Genomic DNA, 22296 nt, shown 5'->3' on the forward strand with positions numbered 1-22296 from the left:
TATGTTTTCTTGACATTTCGCCATGTGAGATTTTCGCGTTAAGCCTTTGACGTCACTTCCTCTGAGTCCTGCGATCAACCTCGGGAACATGGTCGAATAATGGCGGACACGAAATCGCGAATTTAACGGCCCGAAAAAAGATATTTCTGGTGCTCGGTCTATACTGAAATTTGGCAGAGTAACTGAAGGAGAAACATTGAACACGAAAATGAAAAAAAATGATATAAGTAAAGTTCGATCTCAGGGGCACTTTAAGAAACCTTTATAAAAGAACTGAGATATTACGAGTGCCCAAATTGGAGAAAAACCTAACGTCATTGTACCGATGAACCCATTGAAAACTTAGACTTACTTCATGAAAACAAAAGACCTCACTTTTTATAGGTTGACTGACATAATAACCCACGCGGGACGTTGAGAGACACGTCTGGAATTAACACCACTAAACCAATAGAAAATGCATTCTATTACAGTAAATAAAAGATGGCTTTTATTTCTTTTTACTGCAACCGTTTTGTTTACATTCAGTGATAGATAATCCCGAACAGATAATTGTTGACAATTCAGTGGTTAGCTAACGAATAATGATGCCTTGACTATGCTCTGTTCCGTTGTAAAGAACGCACCATGGCCAAGCGGCTAGAGCACGAAGGAAGTGGAGAAACACGAGACGTAATCACTTGTTTCTCCCCATTTTTAGCGCTTTAGCCGCTTCCTAACTGCTCTACAACAGAACAGAGCACACTGAAGGCTTGCACGGCCCAACTATCATGCTTAGGATCTGGGCATCCAGAAGCTTTACACAGCCATACTATAACCTAACAACTTTATATAACTTCAATTTCTGATGTATCGGTGAAAGGCAAGGACTAACTGGGGACGATCCAACTGACATAAAAATACAATTAAATTACTTACAATAACAGGTAAATGATACTAAGCTAAATCTATGTACAATTAGAAGAAAATATATTCCCTAAGATTCCAAAAATGAGAGAGGTTATTATTTACATGTATGAGCAATCAATTGAGAGAAATGCGAATGAGAATAAATAAGCAAAGGCACATATATAAGGCAAAAGATCTAAGAAACACGAGAAGTAGATTAAAGTCCGAGTTTACTGCGTATACTTGACAAAGTAACATTAGCAAAGGCAAACGTATTTTGCTGCCCGTGCAGAATGCTAAGTGTTCTTTTTCTATCCAATAGAGAACTTACGCTAGAGCAGTTCTGAACTCCATAAACGGGTAATGATATAACGAAAAGTCAGAGCTCCTAACCACAATTTTGGTATGACGCATAACCAACCACAAGGGTCACCAATAGAATTGTTGTTCCAAGTTTCATAAAACTGAAATGATACGACGAGAAGTTAGAGCTCTTGAACACAATATTGATATGACACATAACCAGCCGCAAGAGTCACCAATAGAATTATCGCCTCTAATTTAATGAAACGGAAATGATCTGTAAAAAGAGAGATCAGAGTTTTTGACCAAAACATTGGTATGACGCAAAAACAACCACAAGGTCACTTGTAGAACTTCCTACCCCAATTTCATAAAACCGAAATGATACAATGGGAAGTCAGAGTTCGCGGCCACAGTGTTGGTATGACGCATAGTTAACCACAAGGGCCACCAGTAGAATTGTTTTTTTAAGCTAATGAGGGAAAACAGGTTTCCTCATAGCAGCACCCACTGAAAGATCGCACTTTCTTATGTCAATGACATGAGCTTAACTTTAAGACTTTAGCCTATAAGAAAAAAGTATTTGTTAGTACAGTCACTAGGAGTAAATTATTCAGCAAGATATTGCAATAGAAAGTGTCAAATTCGGTCAACAAGTGAAATGGGAACAAGAGAAAACAAGGGGAAATGGTCAAAATGAACGTTTCGTTTTTAGTTGTAAGTGTTGAGAGAATTTTGGCCCCCTTAACGGCACTCGTCGAGACACTTTCGAGAATCGTGAAATTACTTACATGATATGCGATGCCGCAAAAATATGGCACATAAACGTTTTGTGATAGTTGTCTATAAAGCACCGAATATTGTTTTCCTTGCATCCTTTCTCTTGTTTATTTGAAGTTACGAACATCTTGAAAACTTGTTGATATGTTGTAAGATGAATGGGATGTATATGAAGGAGAATACGATCTGGGTAAAAAATGAAAACCTTATGCGCAGGAACACTACCCGATGTGAATTTTCTAGAAAAGTCAAAATGTCATCATTGACGACATCAGTCAGCAAACAGATCTAATCTGTGAAGTGCCATTTTGATCAAAGAATGCTTCACTAGTTCCGAAAGGAAGAAAACCAGAAAACAGACAGCGAATAAACAAGCATCTTTGTTAAAGAAAGGAGTAAACAGTGCGATTAAATGAACAGACAACCGCCAACACTTTTGAATAATAAAGATTTGATACTTTATTTGTAAGATGCATACATTTATGATATCAGAAACAGGAACAGAGTTTTCAATAATTGATGGCTGACGGCGGTGTACCGCCGCCAATGAAACCCCTACTGCCGACTGTTTAAGGATGTGTGCCTTTCCATATGTTTATGCTATCAGAGGTTGACTTGTCTGTTCAGTAATTCTTTAATTTTTCCACTTACTTAATTGGCTCCATTCAGAACCTTAATCCTGGATAAAAATCTGGAGTGCAAAAAAGCATGAGGCAAATCCGTCCCGTTACTACTTTTTAAGAATGCTTATTAGGTGAAAGAATATCGACACTCCAAACCTGACAGAAGGGAGGTGCAAAGGGTGAATTGCTGAGGGTGAAACACTGATGAGAGGCCATAAACCACACCCTATGATGCTGAGATCTTGGAGTATTCTTATGTTTTCAGCAGCAAGTTCATGAAACTACGATAATAAATCATCCCTAAAATGACAGTTGGTGGAAAGATCTTCCCTCTTATGGATGCCAACTATGCTCCGACGAGGGTCTAACGTTCAAAATTTCAGCTTTAGAAACAGCTTGCAGCGGCCAATTTATATTATCAACCCCGTTGATAATACAAAATTATATGAGAACAAAACAGGTGCCGTTCCATAGACTATTGGTGGTTGCACACTTCTCAGCCATTCCTTTATTTTCCCTTGCCTCAGTGTTTTGTTTGTTTATTAACGTTGAAAATAATCCTTGGGCTCTCAATGGCGTTGGTGATAAATAACCAGTTATAGTAAGTTTCTGTACCTTAGAATTTTCGAGTCTACTGATGTCTGCAGAATAGCAACCTCAGTAAGGCTCTTTTCGCCGAATTATTTTGGAAGAATACAACAGAAACCTCATTAAGTCATTTAGGGGCGTCTGCTGTGCCTTTAAAAAAAGAAGACATTTCTTAAACCTTATGCAGTGAGAAAGATGCTAAACTTTTGATTAGGTAGTGGAATTATGAAAAATTAAGTCCCCGAAAGATTATGTTCTTCAGTAAATGACAAAGACACACTTGTCTACAAATAATTCCAAGTTTTCCCCATTGGAGCCAAACATACGATCTTCGAAAAGGTACTTTGGACGCTCATCATTATAGGAGGCTCGTGGCCGGCCAGCCGTTTAACTAGGTCCTTAGTGACAAATTTCCTGCATCCTGCTAGGAAAGGAGTGTCAATAAGTAATGTTTCTACGTAGTGATGATCTAAATGAAGAGTGAAGATAAAATTCTTCCTGTCGCTAGCGTTGGACACAGGTAAGACCTGAATCCCTTACAATGGGGGTTCAAAGCGCTGCGATGCTCCACCACTCAGCTACAGAGTACTCTGGTGAGCTAGCCCCCATTAAAGTTACTATGCTTATGTGCGATAAAGCATTGGAGTGTAGGTCTTAAGCTCGATTCCTAGTGGGAGAGTTGAAGTTTCCTCGGTCTTAAACCCATAAAAATGCGAATAGCACCTTTATTTCTTTCTTCAACTACTTTATCATGGAACGCCGGTCAAACTTATTTGGTGGAACAAGCAGGAAAGGATTATGTCGTTCTCTTCAGTAGGGGATGCACGAGCGGCGTGATTACTGGCGTGGTTACCGGTATCTTCAGATACATGAAAAGGATTCTAGATAAAAACTAGTCAGACAAGCTTTCATGAAATATTAAATAAGACAGGAATAAGACACAGGGACAGCTTCCGATCCCGAAATTTTTTTTACACTTTCATACCAGTCCCTGTAATTCCATTAATTTGAAAACAGGTCTCCTTTACGTCAGATCAGTCTGTAAACTCAAGAGGACGATGTTTGACAAACATTTGAACAGTCACGTTCATGTCGGATCAGTCTGTAAAACTCAATTGAACAATATAATTTGAATATATCAACAAAGTTGAAATGGTAAATTGACCACCGTTACGATTATAAAAGCTGACGTTTCGAGCGTTAGCCCGACGAAGGGCTAACGCTCGAAACGTCAGCTTCTATAATAATAATAATAATAATAATGAACGTTCTTAATACGCATTTAAGAATCTCAATGCGCTTACAATAATATTTACTAAGGTTGAGATCGGACGTCAGCATTATCAGGCGCCTCTGGCAGCCGCTTTAGTCCATGTAACGACCTCACCTTTTCCCACCCATCCCACCCCAGGGGAGGACATCCATCACACAGTAATCTCGTGCGTGGGAAATTAACGTCTCCTACCCCTAACCCTGCAGGAGACGGGACCTCCATTTATTCGTCCCTATCCGAGAAGACTAGAATATCTAACCATTTCTTGATGTTGAGAAAGGAAGCATATTCTTCTCAGTTAATTTTAAGACCCTGAGTGTTGGTCCGGCCGGTATTGAACTCTCGACCTCCCGCACGGCAGTCCGGCGCTCTCCCAATTGAGCTGGCCAATTTGCCATTTCAACTTTGTTGATATATTTAAATTAATTCGTTACCCCCACCGATGCAGCCCCAAACAGTTTCTTTAGAAACTATCACCCTTTATTCATCACTAAAACAATGTTTGATAAACATTTGAACTATCACGTCCGCTCTTGACATTTTTACACTCCACCTACCTCACACCTACGCACACGAAACTTTAGTCAACATCGTATCGCGTAATGTTCTTTCGTTTTTGTACAAACATTTTCAAGGAGACACATTCTATCTCTGTCTTTATCAAACAAACCAAAACTTCCGGAAAATACTTTGAATTCTAACGTTGGAATTCTTCGGTTGCGATAAGAGTAACCGTAACTAAGTGAACTATCACAGACTGACTGAGTGTGCGCGGAAAGTTAAGGGGGTTAGGGGGCATTCAAAAATCTTTTGTAGCAGACGAGAATCCCGAGTGTGCTGTGATCATTTGAAAAACGTCTCCTGGATGTTCACTCCACCATAACAGATAATATGAAAATAATTCAAGATATTTGCCAATGGCTAGTAATACGGAACCTAACTTTGATTGTTAGAAAAATAGTCAGTTCGTGGAACGCTTTCAAAAAGCGTATAATTCGGGATCTAAACTTGATTCGCGTTTTGGTTCATAATTGCCATTGCAAAGCAAACAGATTACCATAATTTTTCCACAAAACGTCTTTAAAACAGCATAAAATTTCCATCTTCTGTTGTAAATAAAACGTTATAGTGCAATCGAAGCGAGCACCAATAAGTCATGAATTAAAGGATCATCTCCCGAGGGCAGAAAACTGAAAAGCTTGTTGGAACTCCTACCCGAAGCAACCCTAAATTTTTCATTCATCAAATCATCTCAATCATGACGAGATTTCAATACAGTGGTGAGGGCATTTTAGCGATAACTATTTAAGAGGTCAGAGCACCACCTTTTCGGCGGACAAAAGCAAAAATCTTAAATAACCTATTTTATTGAGTTTTCGACCATAAATTGGTTAAGAAGCTTAGAAATTACTCTTTCCATGATGCGATTACAGAGTCCCGTCGCGGTCACGGCTTATAAAGATGCGTCAGGAATCCAGCACAAACTCTTACCAATTTGCAATGTTATGCAACTAATCTGGCTCACAGTGACCTTGGTAATGCGTCATACTAATAAAATGCTGAGTGGATGACAAATCATAAGTGCTTTTATTGTTTGGCTCTGGATGATGGCGTATCTGGGCATTTGCTCGAAAAGGGGCACGTACTTCTTTCCTTACTTTGTTTCCAGTCGTGACTGATCTCACGTCGCCATTTGTGAATCACTACTTTATATTTAGATCAGGTTTCTTTCTTTTCCAGTTGGATATCAAATCTGTGGCAAGCGTATACACAGCATATTTCATTGACTGGATGTATTTCGAGGTCAGCTCTAGCCCATTTTTTTTTTAAATGTTTTTGCTAAAACAGCTCATAATCAACCTAATTAAACACTATTGTAACACAAATTTCTGAGAGTCCATATTGCACGTTATAAGCAGCTTTACATGTGAGCATTTTTCGATCCCTCTGCCTTCATGTAACTGTCTCTTAGACGTCGCCGACTTGCGAAAGTCAGTGGATAATTTCGCACGGAAGTTTTCACCAATTATTCCTTAGTTCTTAGTAAAATTGGAACAGATGGATAGAGATTTTGTAGGATTAAGTAACGGTAGAATGTGCCAAGTTGAAAATACAAGGAAGTGAAAAAAAAAAAAAAAATTCGGAATAAAGTGGAGATTATCCCACATGATACACCACGCCACTCTTAATTTTGCGCCATACATGCTCTTTCTATTACATGTACGCTGTGAACACATGAACACATTTAAAAAACATTAAATTTAACTTCTGGAAAAAAGATCGAAATGCCCATTGTGAGGAAAAATAATTTTGTTGATGGACTTTGAGCACCGGAGGAAAAGCGATCAAAAGTCAAAATATCACAGTCAAATGATTTTCTCTGCTGGGTTAATAACATCGGTCAGCACAAGGTCCAAATCTGTAAAAAAGTCTGTTGAACGTATCATAACTTTAAGTGTAGAGAACGTTGTATCATAAGGCTCTAGCATTATTACCCAGCCAGCCACTCTGTTAAAATCTCATCGAAAGCCGGTTGGGTGGATGAAATAATGAATAAAATCACCAGATTCACTTGAACGCCGGCATCCCCGAACAATAACATTGAAGAAAAAGTATACGTGTTTGTAGCTGTGGCCCTATAGAAATCAAAAGATCACGAACTCGTCTTCCTTCCCTTTCCATCATATTTTTAAGAATAGCTTTGGAAGAAAAGAAAATGCTCGTGCCTCCAATATTGTCGCCACCTTCAATTTTTATTTTTTTATCTATGCTATTCAGATGGGCTATCACTTCCTAGAATTTTCTTTACATAAACTCAAAATAAAAAATTTATTCCACAATTTATCATATCTACGATACTTTGTAGGAGCCCGAGCTATCAATTCAGCAATGACCGGCGCAATGGGATGGCGCAACGGGCTGGCGTGCGAAAATCGAAGTGGATGAATAGGTAATTATTTTGGAGTTTTGACGCCAGTTTTTGGCTGAATGCGGCCTATGATATACACATACTTTATAGTTTTTGCTTACATCTTGTTGTTGTTCTGTTTGTAGTTTGTGAATGGTCCTTGCGTTCACTCCTCCAATTCAAATAAAAAATCGCCATTTGTAAAAACAAGGAGACTGCGTTAAAGAAAACGGAAAGTTTGACAAGTGGTACATGGTGGACATGTAGGTTCTTCGTGGGTGTTTTTTGTCGTGGTCTTTTCGCCATTCCTCATTTCTCTACCATGCTGAGAACACATTTGGAAAAAACATTAAATTGACTACTGAAACAAAAGATCGAAATTCCCATTATAAAGAAAAAAAAGACCATGGTCGGACTTTGTGCGCACAAGGTAAAACGATCTAATACAGTAGCGATGACGACTTCTTTTAAAGGTGAAAATGTCAAAAATAATCTTGTCTAGTTGGCGACATCAGTCGGTACAGAGACCAAATCTGTTAAAGCTAGTCTTGAATGTATAATACCACGACTTGTATTTCGTCTAAGTAACATTTACCTGGATACATGCGTACTTGGTTGAGCTAAGTTTTATATGAATCGATATTATAATTTTATCAGAAAATTACAATCATTATAGCTACTACCATCAGGAACATTTGTATGGTGTAGTTTGCATGTGCATTTCAAGTTCACCGAAACTCAGTTCAGTGTTTGCAATTATCAATTATTTCATGAAACCTCGTTATTTTCAGGAAACATTTGATATTTTAAACAATTTTCTGTACAAAATTTTGTTCCTTCAAAGCATATGGTCAGCTTCACGCAATTAGGGGCCTTCGTGCGACGTCGCCGATTTTCCCAGATTTAATTAATCTCCCAGAAGCGGTCTAGAAAGTTAAGAACTTAGGATTTAAAGGGTCAATTCAAAACCTAATTCGTACTCATTTATTTCCACTTTTTTTTTAAGCAAAAGGCGATTCCGTAGCATCCAATCTTGTTTGCTCTGAGTATTTGTCCGAGATCATGAAATTAGCGGGAAATTATTTTTTCTCTGTCTTCACTCTACCATAAAATAAATCACACAGAAATAAAGTGAGCATTTTCTGTATTTTGTATGCTTTGACTCAATTTCGAAATGTCTAGGCCTCTTAGCTAGTCTAATTCAGCTGAATAAACGTTTTCATAGACTTATTGTAAACAATAACTTATTGTAAATTTATTGTAAGCAGACAACGAATAAAGAAAACTGTAACTCGAAAAAGGATGTTCGGCAAATACAAAGATAGGAAGAAGTTTGTATGGGGATCAGTTGTTGTCATTTAGATAATAAATATTGATCGAGAATGGCAATTTTTCTGAGTCCAAACGTACAGCTGTAGCGAATCCTTAATCAAAGAAGTGTGACTGAATTGTCTGATTTACTGGCGTTCACCCGTTATCTGAGAAAGTTTTAGTTGGTAATATACGTTTGTCTTTGTTTTCTCAGTTTCCCTTAGATGTTTTTAGAATTGGAGTTCTTGAATGTCCTACGGGTTCCAGAATACCCAACCCAAAATGTATTTCTCGAGTTGCTACTATTACTTTTGCATAGTACCGTATTCGTTGCTGTTGTCCTCTTTGCTTCTAAGCAAGTAATATTCGAATCTTGTTATTCTAAAAGTTATAGCCTGACCAGTTTGGAGGCAGGAAAGAGAAGCTATTTTCAGGCGTCTCTATCGTGTGTTTGGTGGTGCGTAATTTCGAATTGTCCTGCCCCCGTCTTTTTTTAAAGGTCTTACGATTACGAATGAAATTGCTGAAAAAAAAAACAAAACAAAACAAAACAAAACAAAAATCCCCTATCTGAGCTCTATCTCAAATAAAAGTTGGATTTAGCAATATCTAATGTCAAAGCTGATCCACAAGCTGAAAAAACAGTTTAAGCACAGACTATTTTCTCCGTTCACGTTCAAGTCTAAATTATTCCATTGAGAAGTGCGTTGCTAAACGTCTGATAAATCACGTCCGAATTTGACATATCAAATAGTTTTTCTTACCAACCCAAAAACGCACGTTTGTAAGTGTGCACTTGGACAAGAGAAAACATACGGCGAGGATTGCATTATTGAGCTACCCACGCGATGTTCGAGACAATGACGTATTTTAAATATTTAACTAAGTCAGTTACAATCGAGAAAACAACATTGCAACATGACTCTGAAATGGCCCATTTCATTTTCTCTCTTTAACAAGAGGTGCAGCTAAAACGAGTCGTAGAATGCCGAAAAAGCCACGTGAAAAAAATTAGACATTGACAGAGCGATTCATGATTAAAGCGGATTTGGAAAATTTTCCTTACCAGACTTTTGCCCTCCTTGTCTATAAGTAAAACAAGCTTAGTTCAGCTGAATCTATCCCTGATAAGACAGTCCAATGGTTTCTGAACAAAAATACATTTATTTATGATTGTCATCCAACTCTAGGTAATATTATCTCATCCGACTCTGTAACTTACAGGAAGATCGCAAAACCAGGCTGTTCCGTTTCAATTTTCCTAAATTGCCAAAGGGCCACGTGAAAAAGGAAAGCATTGATAAAGAGAATCTTGATTGAAGGTAATTTAAAAAATAGCGTTTGGAGCGTTTGGCCATCGTCTCTACAGGTCAAGCAAGCTTTGGTTGACTGGGTCCATACTGGCTGATGCCGTGGAAAACTGTCTATGGAAAATTTTTACCCCATAGTTATTAGCCCACCAAAGTACTCTAAACATTTTAGTTACTGTCTTCCCCAAATGAGATCGGCAAATTCCCATTCAAACCCTTCAAATGTTCTTTCTTGCATAACGAAGAACCTCTTTCCCTTCTTGGTCATGGCGTAGCCATTCCCATTGCTAATGCGTCATGCACATGTCAAGGCTAAGAGCTTAAATAAACATTCATGCTTCCCTATGAGCGTAGGAATGTCTAAGGACTTATCTAGTGTAAGAAAGGGCACGTACCCTTGATACCAAGCTACTTATAGCGGGAAAGCTTTCGTAGATTTTACGATATCAAATCGGTCAGTTTTTCAAAGTATGCCGGCTAACACAGACATCTGACTTAGTTCCTTCGCCGGATCTTTCGCTTTGATTACAAAATAAAAGATGTCAGTTTAGAACTTCTAAAACCAATATTAGGACATGCACATGATATATTGACACAAACGGTTTTTTCAAGTGAAACATACCAATTAGTTCAGAGCTTAGCTTAAAGTCCTAAAAAGGCTCTTTCGGCACGAAGTGGCATCAATTCGTATGGCTAGTCTCTCTGTTGCTTAATCCGAAATAAAAACAGGTGGATAATTTCCCAAGATTGAAAACACTTCATATAAAGATCACTGCGGATCGCTGAAGACATTTTTCAAATAGGATGAAAATCAATCTTTGGTTCGTGGCTTTTGGTGAAATTTCCCTTGCCTTTTTAGTTATTGTTTGATTCAACACGATACGGGAGGTCTGACAATTGGGTCCAGCAATAAAAAAAGCGATATTTTTCTTGGGCTAAGCTAGTGGTTTAACGACGCTTAAGAGAGGCGCACCATTTGCTAATGGTTGGTGAGCCTCTGTAAAGTCAGTAAGTAAAACGCCCTTGACAAGGTCTTTGTCCACCTCCCTCCGTGTCAAGGAGCGATGCGTGATAAACTTCGCTCAAGAATTTGCTCTTTTCACGTCGTCACGAAAACGCTCAAAGTCTCATCATGCGCCAAAATTCTGATACGTGTTTCCTGTGTTTAATATTTGACCGGGTGGGCAAATAACGAGAGTTTGTATTGTGGTAAAACAAACAGCATGAGCCGTTTGAAAACCCATTCACTTCGAGAGACATGCCGCTTATGAGTCAACACGTCACATATAAAAAATAGACCTCCCACCAAATTCTTTTAGTAAATATCTTGCATGCTATTTGATACGGCTCGTCCTGCTCTGGCGACAATTGAGAAGCTTGTCAACTTCGATCCTTTACATCTGGTGCCATTTTTAGAATGTCAGGATGTCATGATAAGCTATCTCTTTGACGATGGAAAGGTACGCAGGTCAGTGATTCATTATCTTCGCGCGGTTTGCTTGAGAGCGTTTTGCCGCGCTCACAAAAATAAGAACGAAGCAAAAGGAAACGCATTCCACGAAAACATCTCTGCGCAACTTCCTCCGTCCAAATTCCTTTTTGCGGTAAAGATTGCTCTGTTAAAAGTTACATTGGAACGATGGCAAGGTATATACGCCCCAGCAGAGTCCACCCTGCGGGTAGAGCTTGGACTGTGGAAGAGACGAAAATCCCGCATCGACCCAACTCAGCGATTTCTCCTCCAGGAGGAGCCTTCCCAAGAACTTTGATTGTAAATCCAGCCTACAAGCAACAAAATTACGATCCGTTTGACACTGCTACAGAAGAGGACATGGAGCCCACTGTGATGGAAGCGCCCCAGAACAACACCGTACCTCGCCGGGTAACTAAACGAGAGAACATAAACTTGGTACGACAAACCGAATGGGACGTAAAAGGCACGAAGAGGGACAATATTGGCCAAAGAAGCGCGCTTAGTAAACCAGTCAGTGTCCTGCTAGGATTAGTGTGTTTCACATCATGTGTGTCTCTCGTTTTTACTCTTCTCATCCTCTCTGGCTCTGTTGAAACAGGAAGATGTTCTTGCGGCGACACTAAAGGTGAGCTATAGCAATAACTTTTAGATCTTCGTATTGCGTATAAAAAATAATTGAAATACATAACGCTAGCAAGCAACCATTATTTTTTAATCCTTTTCCTGCTTATATTCCCCCCTGTATGAAATTATCCGGGTAACTTAGTAACGCATCCTCCATCACTTTACACTCGGAAACCACAGATGCAAACAGGACGTCCTCTTTGATTCGAGACAAAATAACGGAAGTTGCGTACCACTGTTCGGCTTTACACTAAACATACCTTTTGAATTGCACTAGTGTCTTCGACACGCAACAAACAGGGCAAGGTATTTCCGAAGCAGATAATGAGTGAGACCCACGAAGTACGGCAAACCGCAATAAACACAAAGCCTCAGCGAAATTTTTTTCAGTTCTTGAAGTGTTCACTAAAGTGTTTACTGTACTTTGCACTTTATTTTTCATCTGAAGATTTCGTTTTGGATAGTTTTAGAACCATTAAAAGTATATATGAGGTAAATCGTAGCACCAGTAGTGAACTGTTCCGATGCCCTATCTAATCCCTTGAGGGAATGGAGGTAGTTAAACATGTTCCACTTTCCTCATAGTTAGTTGTGGGCTATTCCTTGAAAGCCGCACAAAGCACTCGGGGGTGTCCGTGATTAAAGGATTTTGGCGAAGAAATAAAATTAAATCCCACCGCTCACTTTAAGAAAGCCAGAGTTAAGTATGGGTGAAGTGCACTGATATAGGATGAGATCTTTGGCAGGTTTACACTAAAGGGATTTTTATACAGGTTGACAGGTTCAGTGTCCGCTATCCGAGTAGTGCTTGCATTTTGCCGATTCCATCAGCCTAGCGATGATCTTGATGGCAAGAAATCATATGCAAATCAACTTAATTAAAGTTCTTGATGAACAAGCAAATATAATTTTAGCCGGGGTAAGCTAATATGGAGCCTTTCGGCAATTGCCTGCTTTTTGTCTTAATTGAAATCAAATAAAAACAATCTTTATGAGGGTATCTCGAGGTGCCAGGTACAACTCGAGGCTTAAAATCTATATCCTTATAGACAGCGTCTGCAACGGAGGAATATATTTCATTGAGTTATCATTTCTACAAGGAATATCAATTGCGAGCGAACGGAGTTAGTTGTTTAGGCCCAAAGACAAAGATATAATTTTCCTTTTCATTTTACATTTATTCAGAAAAACGTTAAGAAACATCGCTAAATTGTACCATTGTGCAGCCGTCAATGTACAGAAAACGCATGATAAAGATTCCCTGTTATGTACGTACTTTTTCACACTGTGCATTTGACCACAGTAGCCAAAACCCTCATAAATCATGCTCAAAACATGTCGAATCACGATTTTTCCTCGTTACTGAATCACGTGAAATATTCGTAATTACAGAAGATGAAATGAAAAGAATCTAGATGACGAAGATTTAGCCCCTGGGTAAAATTAATCTCCTTAAGGCTTCGTTTCCTTTATGCCTTGACGAGACGACCTGTGACCTTTCTTGAACAAGAATCGGTGTTTCGTTTCTGAGTTATTCTGACCCTTGGGTCGCTCTTTTCATCAGTCAGAGCACAAAGCGAAAAGATGTTTAAAATCTAAACAGTTTAAGTCATTGTGATATCAAAGGAGTATAATTTGAATAAACATTAGAATTGATTTTTAATGGCAATTCTCAGATCATCATCACATCTGTAACAATCCCCGAGCAAATATTAGACGTTCTAGAATACCAATAACAACGACGTTTTTTCGATTCTAATGCTTTGGTGTCATCATTCATCGAAAAAATGCGATCATCACATTAGAATGGTAATGAGAAAAGGATGTAGTCTTGTGGCCTATTACGAAACATGTATGACTGTAAACTTCCTTCTGGACATTTTAAATATATTTTTTTTAAGTCGACAGTCGTTGTAAACCACACAACAGCTGATTACAAAGCCATAAGGTCTCAACGACTTCGTCCAAATTGATTTGGATCAAATTGAATTCTGCCAAACTGTAAAGGATATAAGAAATATAATTGCCAAAACCGATTTGTCATTGGCAACTGATGTTCTTAGCCAAGGTAAATTGAAACTACTGTAGAGCAAATGAATATCCAACTTTAGGAAATAGTTTTTAAGCGGTCTGGTAGTTAAATGGAAGCATGAAAAATCATTTAACACCAGATAAGCCTGTCAGTTGAAAACTAGTACTTCTGAACACGAGTTCAAACATATCCAGCGCAAACATATCGAGGCTTTCAGGTGACAGTGGTATATAATCGGTTTAACTTTTATTGGCCCTGTTATAGTTCCAACCATTTCTTCAAACCCGTCTGCATGCAAAAAATACTGACGATTGACAAAAAAGAGGTGATTTCGTAAAGCGAATTAATTTGGACTACCCCAAGAGCAAAACCACTTATGTTAACGTGTTCAAATGTGTAGAATTATTAAATCTAACTTTTTTCATAATCTTGTTTGTACTTAATTTTTGTATCTATAAATGGAGTAAATGCATGGGGCTTGGCGTTCGTCAAATATTTAAGGATGATTCATTTATTGTTATGTCTGGATAGCTCATTATGAAATATCTAAGGGAAAATTTAACATATTTTTCAATAGATTGTCTCATTTTCACGTTGTATTTCTTACCACTTAGGGCTTGGCAGTAACAGTGCCATAAAGGGGGATGATAAGCAAATAAAGGAGTTCTCCGGAAATATCTCTTCGCTGGATGAACAAATGGTGATGCTCTTTTACATCGATACTTTGTTTAAAAATAAGAATAATAAGGTCTTCATTGAAATATAGGACTCGATAAACTTGACCATAACATTAGTACCGTGCAGTTGACCGTAAGCAATAGTTAAGAAATCTAGTATGGTAATATTTATGAAGGCGAGTGCTTTGCGATCGGACCGGTTGTCAAAGAAGTGAGGGCACTGTAGTAGTCTAATGATCACAACAAAGATTAATATATAACGTGGACACAGTAAAATTGAAAGTTACATCACAATGGCCATGGATTCGAGTTAGTGTGTACATGTGAGTTTTTTTACACTGTTCAAATGCCCTATTGTCTCGGATAAAAGAGTCGTAATTCTTGAAAACTTAATCTTACCTAACCTTCAAGTCACTTAATGTAAGGGACAATTTCAGAGTTTTAGTCATATAAAAGTGACCTACATAGCTACACGATAAAATTTGTAATGGATGTGCTCTGAAACGCGCCGTGTTATTTATTTATTTATTTTTTTTTTGCTTAAGATTGTAATGAGATCAGTCTGATGTATTTATTGTTCATCTATACAGGAGAAGATGAATGACAAAAATTCTGATCAAGAAGATCAACTATTAAAGGTAGGAAAAAAGTTGTTAGGTATAGCACATGTATATCACATCAGACTGCAGAGTCATAGTGTTTAAACTTCTTTTACAGCTTCGCAATAGAATAAAGACCTTGGAGATGACATTGGAATACAATACTACCAAACTACAGGAGAAAGTCTCCTCTCAGGTAATCAAAACTTAAAAAAAAAAGAAAGAAGAAATCGAGAGTGCAAGATAACATAGCAAACGAGTGAGATATGCTGACTTTCACTAAGTAATGAAAAATTTTAATTTGTGATCCCGATATTCTGCCGCTTCGATCATTTTCCTTTTCTTTCTTTTGATGTTGTTTCGTTTCTTTTTTTATTTGTTTTGTTTTGTATTTTCCGCTTACAATGATGCATATATAAGGGAAGTAATGTACATGGTTACCGCGCCAGCAGCTTATATATGATAAAAGTAGTATTGCAAATATTGTTCAATATCTATTAACATAGAACAAACTTAGAACCTTATTTCCTTTGAAAAGTGTTATTTGGCCAATGTTCTATTAAAAAACCAATTACTTATTGTATCTCATGCAAAACTGTTAACCTTTCTTGTCTCGTAGGAAAACATTATTACAAATCTTACTATGCACCTGGAGTCTACTCAAGATCAACTTGTTAGACATGCTGCTGCTCTAGAGAATTTGAACTCCTCTACAACAACAATTATCATGGAGTTTAAACAAGTATGGATAGCGGTTAATACTACGAAACAAGAAAGAGATAACCTAACCAAGAAGGTAAAATATACGACTTTGCCAACTCTGAACCTAGAATGTTACACCTTCTCTAGAATACCGTGTCTCCCGTATCAGTTTCGCAGAAAACAGTGTTATTAAACTAGACCTTGATGATTCATCTTTATTATCAACGATATCGTGAAAAAAAAGCACTTTGTCCAAATATCGCTATGAATGAATTTCATGTGGTGTCGGAGAACGTTTGCCTCTTGAAATGATCTATGAAATGCGACCTAAGATTTTAAATATCCACAGAAGGTATGACAAAACTTTATTTCTGAGAAAACCATTTTTCTTTTAGGTCGATCAGGAGTTTGAAAATATTCGACAGGATGTAAGGCAGACAAAGGGAAGTTTGTTGAATGAAACGAACTCATCTTTGAACGATTTTGAAAATAAGGTAATAATGCAATATCGACTAGTTATTGATGTTGTTTTCTCTTTGAGAAAGCCAGATAAAATTCTCTTTACCCACTCATTTTGGGGACTAGAATAAAACGATATTTTAATTGTTAGGTCAACAGTGAAATAAGAGTTGTTTCACTAAAGCTGAATGAAACAATGGCTCATGGTGACTACTTATCGTCTTCATTGGAATCACTAAGGAAAAATGTAAGTAGATGCGTCTGAAATTTGCTCATAATAAATGTTTTACATTTATCAAATCGCAATCATAAGGAAGATTATCCTGCCTTTTTTTCCTACTTTTGAAAATAAATAATCTGTAATCGTAGTTCAACTTCGCCAATCTGCTGTTGTCTATATTATTATAGAAGTACTTACTAAGATATATTTTCGTAATTTAGGTGACAAACAGAGTTGGAAAACTTAAACTTAGAGTTAAAATGGAGAAAGAAAAATCTCGCAACACAACAAAAATTACGGTAGGTCACTAATTGCTGACGCCTTGACTTTTCATATAATTGCAAGTGTCGCTAACATTAGTGCAAGCGCGTGTCACAACTAACATAAAATCATCTTTTATTCTAAAGGAACACCAATCCAAGTTGATCCAGCATTTGACGAATTTGCTGAATGGCACCCGGGAAGATATGAAAAATGTGTCCCGAGAACATTTCACGGCTTTGGAGCAGGTTAAAAACTCTACAGTTGCAGAACTTCAAAGAGTTCGGATGTTAGTGAACTCAACGCAGACGGTTCTCTTGATGCAGTTGAAGAGAGTGCATGAAAACATGACTAAAAAGGTGATTTGTTTTCTATTGCGGCTTGTTCCACGCTTCAAGATAATAGGCTATCACATGACAAAGCTTATCATGTCAAGAGCCAATTGGGCTCCTGAGCTTACCAATTATTCCTGCTGAAACACCCTAGTTTCTCACCTTTTTTTTTTTGTTTTTTTTTTCTCAGCAGCACATTCAATGACAAAAACTTACTTTCCTTGGCAACACTTTAGTCCAGCAAATCAGCCAATCCGCATGCAAATTATCCGCTTAATTTATTTATCTGCCCGGTTCATGTAGTCAGGTCTCCAAAGTATGTCACTGTTGCGTCACATCGGCAGTCAATAGACTTTTGTTTGGTTTTGGTTTTTAGCTTGACCGTTCAATCTTCTCCTTTACATTTCGCCGTGACTGATCAATTCTAAAATCCAAGACTTTACTCAACCTGTGCAATCAAACAAGTTGATTAAACACAAACGATGTCACTCAAGTACCCGATGTTTTATAATTCACGTCCTCTTTCACCACTTATTTATTCACTCATTTGAATCCTTGTTTAATTTTATTCCTCTTTTAAAACTCAGGTTGCAAAAGAAACTGAGAAACTTGAGGCCAGAATACAAATCGAGGAAAACAAATCAAATAATACAAAGCAGATCACAGTAAGGAATGAAAATGTTCAGTTTTTGCATCGTGTGGTCCCAGTTTTAAAAAAGCAATAGAGACCATTCTTGTGTTTAAGACTAGAAATATACAATCGAAAGTTGTTTTCGCCATACACATTCTTCGTTATTTTCCATAGGACGAGAACCTCAAGAAGATTCGACAAATCGAGAGCTTGCTTAACGTTACCCGTGAGAACGTGAGGGAAGAGTTAAAAAACCATTTTACCGCGCTATGGTTGGCAGGAAACTCTACCAAAATGGATCTTCAAAGTGTACGTATGGTTTTGAACGTAACACGAGATACCATCGTCGGAGAGCTAAAGAAAGTACAAGACAACTTGACTGAACAGGTATGTTGTCTGTTTTCCTTGTATCACAGTGACTGAATGAACCTCACTCTGACCACTCCATGAGAGGGTTACTATAAATTCTGGAAACATCACGATGTAAGGTAATTTGACACATGGATTAACAGTGAAAACGGCTTTATCACAGGCACAGCAATGCCTCCAAAAGCGCCAGTAATGCCGTTGCCACATGCAGTAACGGATGGCATAAAGCTAAAACAAGTATAAAAGTTTCCACGGCTACGAAAGCTTGGCCTAACCCCCCTCTCCTAAAACATAGCGTGTCAATCAGATAGGAGGGAAAATCGCGACAAACGTAATAAATTAAAGGAGTATCCTTTCATCTGATCTGAAATATGTTAGAACAAATCTCTCACAAGGGTGGAGCAAGGAGGAACTCTTTGTGGGCATTAGAGCCTCGGACTTGCCATTTCATGATCCCATGCATGCCCTCCCAAATGAGCTGAAGAGAAGTGGTTTTTGATCCAACTATTCGCTGGTTTTACAAACGACAAACACCTTGCCTTCTACTAAGATCGACAATGACGAGAGCGTTATGTTAGAGAATAAATGACAAAAACGAGTACACCGTAAATCTACATACGTAAAAAAGGAAAAGGGGTGAATATAATTATATTGTAATATGTTATTTTAACTTCTTAGGTCAAGAACGTTAGCAAGATGCCGGGTCCTATCGGACCTCCTGGCTTCAACGGAAGTCAAGGACCTGTTGGTCCCCAGGGAGCCGTGGGTCCTGCTGGTCCTAAGGGATCAGGAGACTTCAGTCAATGTCAGTTTAAAACAGAAACTGGAACTATGACTCCTGGTAGCAATAGAATACTTGTACATTTTGATGAACCAGCAGTAAGTAAATTTATACTATACAGCAAATATATAGGTATGAGAAAAGGTAAACAATAAAAGTAAATAAAGAAAGAGATTTCTAAATCCAACAAGTCTTTACCTCATTGACATTTTCATGAATCTAAGACTACGACTTCAATTAGTAAGAAGCTTAAATCCAATACTTCTGAATCAAGAGAATTTTAAATGATCTCTTGCTCAATTACCTTTGTGAGAAAAAGAAATTAAAAAAAAAAAAAAACATATAGTTCCTTCATTCTATTGTTTGAAATATCCCTAAGAAAATTCCCCTATTTTGATACGCTGAGAGAAATGCAGTTTTCGCTTAAAAAACGCAGTGCAGAAACAGCTAATCGGTGCAAAGTGTAGTCAAAGCGTTTAGCCGGGTTTAAAGATTTTTTCAGATTAAGAACTTTTAGAACTTTGTTCTTCCTATTGATCACCGTTCGTTCGACGAAATGCACAATCGCATTTGTAGGGTCTGATTGAATTATAGCTGATGCAAGGGCTTTATCTCTGTAAAGATTTATATAGCTAACATATTACTTGTGCACACTACTGAATGTTATCCCATGATTTTTCTTGTACAATTTGGAATGAATGAGCACTCTCAGACTTTTAAAAAGTTTACAATTTTGTTAGTTTTTCGGAAAAATTACTCGATTATATCTTGACTAAAAGACCTAAATGACGTAACTAATGTATTTTTTATTTGTTGGCAGAATAAAAAAATAATAGCAGTAACATGCTCAACGGATTACAACAGTGAGTATAATCTTATATCGAGGAAGCAAGCAAGTGGCGTCCGGAGATACGTTTGCACCTGTGATGGAAAATCCACATTCTTCAAAAGAGGAACTAGTTGCTACCTGAACTATTGGATTTGCCCCTTATCAACATAATCACCTACTTATTTCAGAACGACAGAATTGTATGCATATGTACTTGTATATAAGTAGTATATTTAAATCAACTCAGCCTCACTTTGTACAGTGGCGTGGAGAGACCGCAAAGCAGACAGAAAAATAAGAATCTTTTAAAAATCTGAGAGGTGCCTTATCTGGTATGGAATTTAGTGGTCGATATCTTGGAATGCCGAATGATGTGGATGTGTTTAATTTTTGCGTCATTCGCAAGCAGTTGGTCCAAATGAGATTAATTTAACAGGTAACGCTAAAAAAAGAGAAGGTTTGAACAAATAGACGTTCGTTTATTTAGCAAAATATGATTAGCAAAAACTCAAAGCGTGATCGAAAATTGCAGTTGGTAGTCTCGAAATGTAAATATTCTCTACACTCTTATAGTTTCGGAATACCGCAACAATGCAAACAAAATAGAACAAACACCGCATCACCCCGAGAAATGTTATCAACACACCGACACCACGATGTAAAAAAAGTCTTAGAATTTACCTGGTATGATATGCCGGGTTAAGGTGGTTTGGGTTAGGTGGAAAATGAGGAGTGTGGAAAGTGAGGAGTGCGGAGTGTGGAAGATGTGGAGTGTGGAAAATGCAGATTGTGGAAAATGAGGAGTGTGGAAAATGCCGAGTGTGGAAAATGCGGAGTGTGGAAAATGCGGAGTGTGGGTAAGGAGTAGGTTTAACGATATGAACAACAATAACAAGCACTCCATTTCCTTTAAGGCGATGCATCATTGCGTATTCACTACTAAACCGTACATTACTTTTTCAAGCTTAAAAGAACGCAAAAAGGTAAACAATAGAATCAAACAATCAAACGAGTGAAACATTCAGTCAATAACAACAAGCAGTCCAGTCCATGCTCTTTAAAAAAGCGATGGATCATTGCAGTTTATTTTGTAGCTATGTAAAGAGCACCGTATAAAATGGGTAATAAAAAAATCAACGCGTGAAACACGTGGACAGTGTGGACCACGTGGAGATCATTGCAAACTTGTATTCATCTGTGAATATGCAAATTCGATTGAATCTACCCATGGCTTACAAGTAACGTATTTCGCAAGATTTGCACCATTTAGGTGTTAACGGTAACACCTTTTCGAACGTGACCAAAAATACTTTCCAGACGCTTTCTGTCAATTTACAATATTCACGGCTAACTAGCCAAAGAAAACAACATCAGCTCGAGGCTGATATTTTGCTTGCAGACAATAACAGTATTACCCAAGTAAGACAATTGTTATGCATGTATATATTTTGTCTTTTTATTTTATATATATTCTACACTCCGCATTTTTCACACTCGAAAAAAGTGAAAAAATGCTATGCTTAAGCTACAACATACTGAGAGTAATGTTTCACTCGTTTGATTCTTTTGTTTACCTTTTACCTTTTTGTTTTTAACGTTAAAACCGTGAAGCCCCTAAAGCACCTTCTAGCACAGGATTTTAGTCATATCCTGTGGTTATTCTTGTGGATGTTTTGTTGTGTTCACCCACAACTTTGTATTTTGTAGTTTTATCCTGATGAAGTCGAAACCGGTCGATTAAGAAACCCAATACTACAAGACAAGTTGCTGTGTGCTGCCGAATAGTTCTCTTATTAAATTATAAATTTTTCCACACTCCGCATTTTCCACACTCCTCATTTTCCACACTCCGCCTAACTAATTCAAATTGTTCTTCAACACAATACCGCATTGAAAAAGGGTCAACACCGCAACATCGCAAACCCCAATGTTTCCCTCATGTTAAATAAACGATAACTGAGAAAGTTTGACAAAAGATCTCTTTATTCTATCCAAGCGTTGAACATAGAAGCTTGGCCTCTCGGAGAAACAATTTAAAGCAAATTACTCGTCTTGTCTCTGTTTAAAACCTACCTTGTTAATACTTATATAGATTTTCACCCTTTTTTTAATCTCATTATTGCTACTGCTAAGTGGAAGTATAACTCAGAACCTCTGACAGTTTGGAATAAAGAAGGAAAAACGCAAGACCGGGAACGGAAATCATTGCGTGAGCTTAAACTTAGTTTTGCATTGATTTCCTTTCTTGGCGTCGCTTTTCTACATTTTCGTGAATGCAGGCCCTTGAATTTTTCTTATAGTTGTCTTACCAGTATGACTTTC

The 22296-nt window shown here is 37.7% G+C and overlaps 1 protein-coding gene and 2 long non-coding RNA genes across 3 annotated transcripts; 2 read left to right on the forward strand and 1 right to left on the reverse strand.

Moving 5' to 3' along the window:
- Positions 1-472: 472 nt before the first annotated feature.
- On the reverse strand, positions 473-10694 carry LOC148728377 (uncharacterized). The gene is made up of 2 exons (XR_016002455.1): positions 9741-10694; positions 473-1757 (listed from the first exon to the last, which is right to left on the reverse strand). It is a non-coding gene; the product is annotated as an uncharacterized LOC148728377 (long non-coding RNA).
- On the forward strand, positions 6008-8510 carry LOC148728378 (uncharacterized). Its single transcript, XR_016002454.1, has 4 exons — positions 6008-6093; positions 6196-6258; positions 7322-7405; positions 7510-8510. It is a non-coding gene; the product is annotated as an uncharacterized LOC148728378 (long non-coding RNA).
- Positions 10695-11321: 627 nt separating the features above from the next.
- Positions 11322-22248, forward strand: LOC111343907 (uncharacterized). Its single transcript, XM_088763111.1, has 13 exons — positions 11322-12083; positions 14729-14814; positions 15382-15429; positions 15509-15586; positions 16010-16186; positions 16488-16586; positions 16703-16798; positions 16993-17070; positions 17179-17391; positions 17952-18029; positions 18170-18382; positions 19043-19243; positions 19966-22248. Exons 1-13 carry the CDS (start codon positions 11624-11626, stop codon positions 20143-20145), a joined length of 2007 nt encoding a protein of 668 aa, XP_088619237.1. The 5' UTR covers positions 11322-11623; the 3' UTR covers positions 20146-22248.
- Positions 22249-22296: the final 48 nt, after the last annotated feature.

This window comes from Stylophora pistillata, chromosome 6, assembly GCF_964205215.1.
Source record: "Stylophora pistillata chromosome 6, jaStyPist1.2, whole genome shotgun sequence".
Taxonomy (NCBI): Eukaryota; Metazoa; Cnidaria; class Anthozoa; order Scleractinia; family Pocilloporidae; genus Stylophora; species Stylophora pistillata.

Coding starts and splice junctions, on each gene's coding strand:
- LOC111343907 (XM_088763111.1), top strand. CDS start 11,624: ATGGCAAGGTATATACGCCCCAGCAGAGTCCACCCTGCGGGTAGAGCT. Junction 15,587..16,009: donor AGGAGAAAGTCTCCTCTCAG/GTAATCAAAACT, acceptor CTTGTCTCGTAG/GAAAACATTATTACAAATCT. Junction 18,383..19,042: donor AAGACAACTTGACTGAACAG/GTATGTTGTCTG, acceptor TTAACTTCTTAG/GTCAAGAACGTTAGCAAGAT.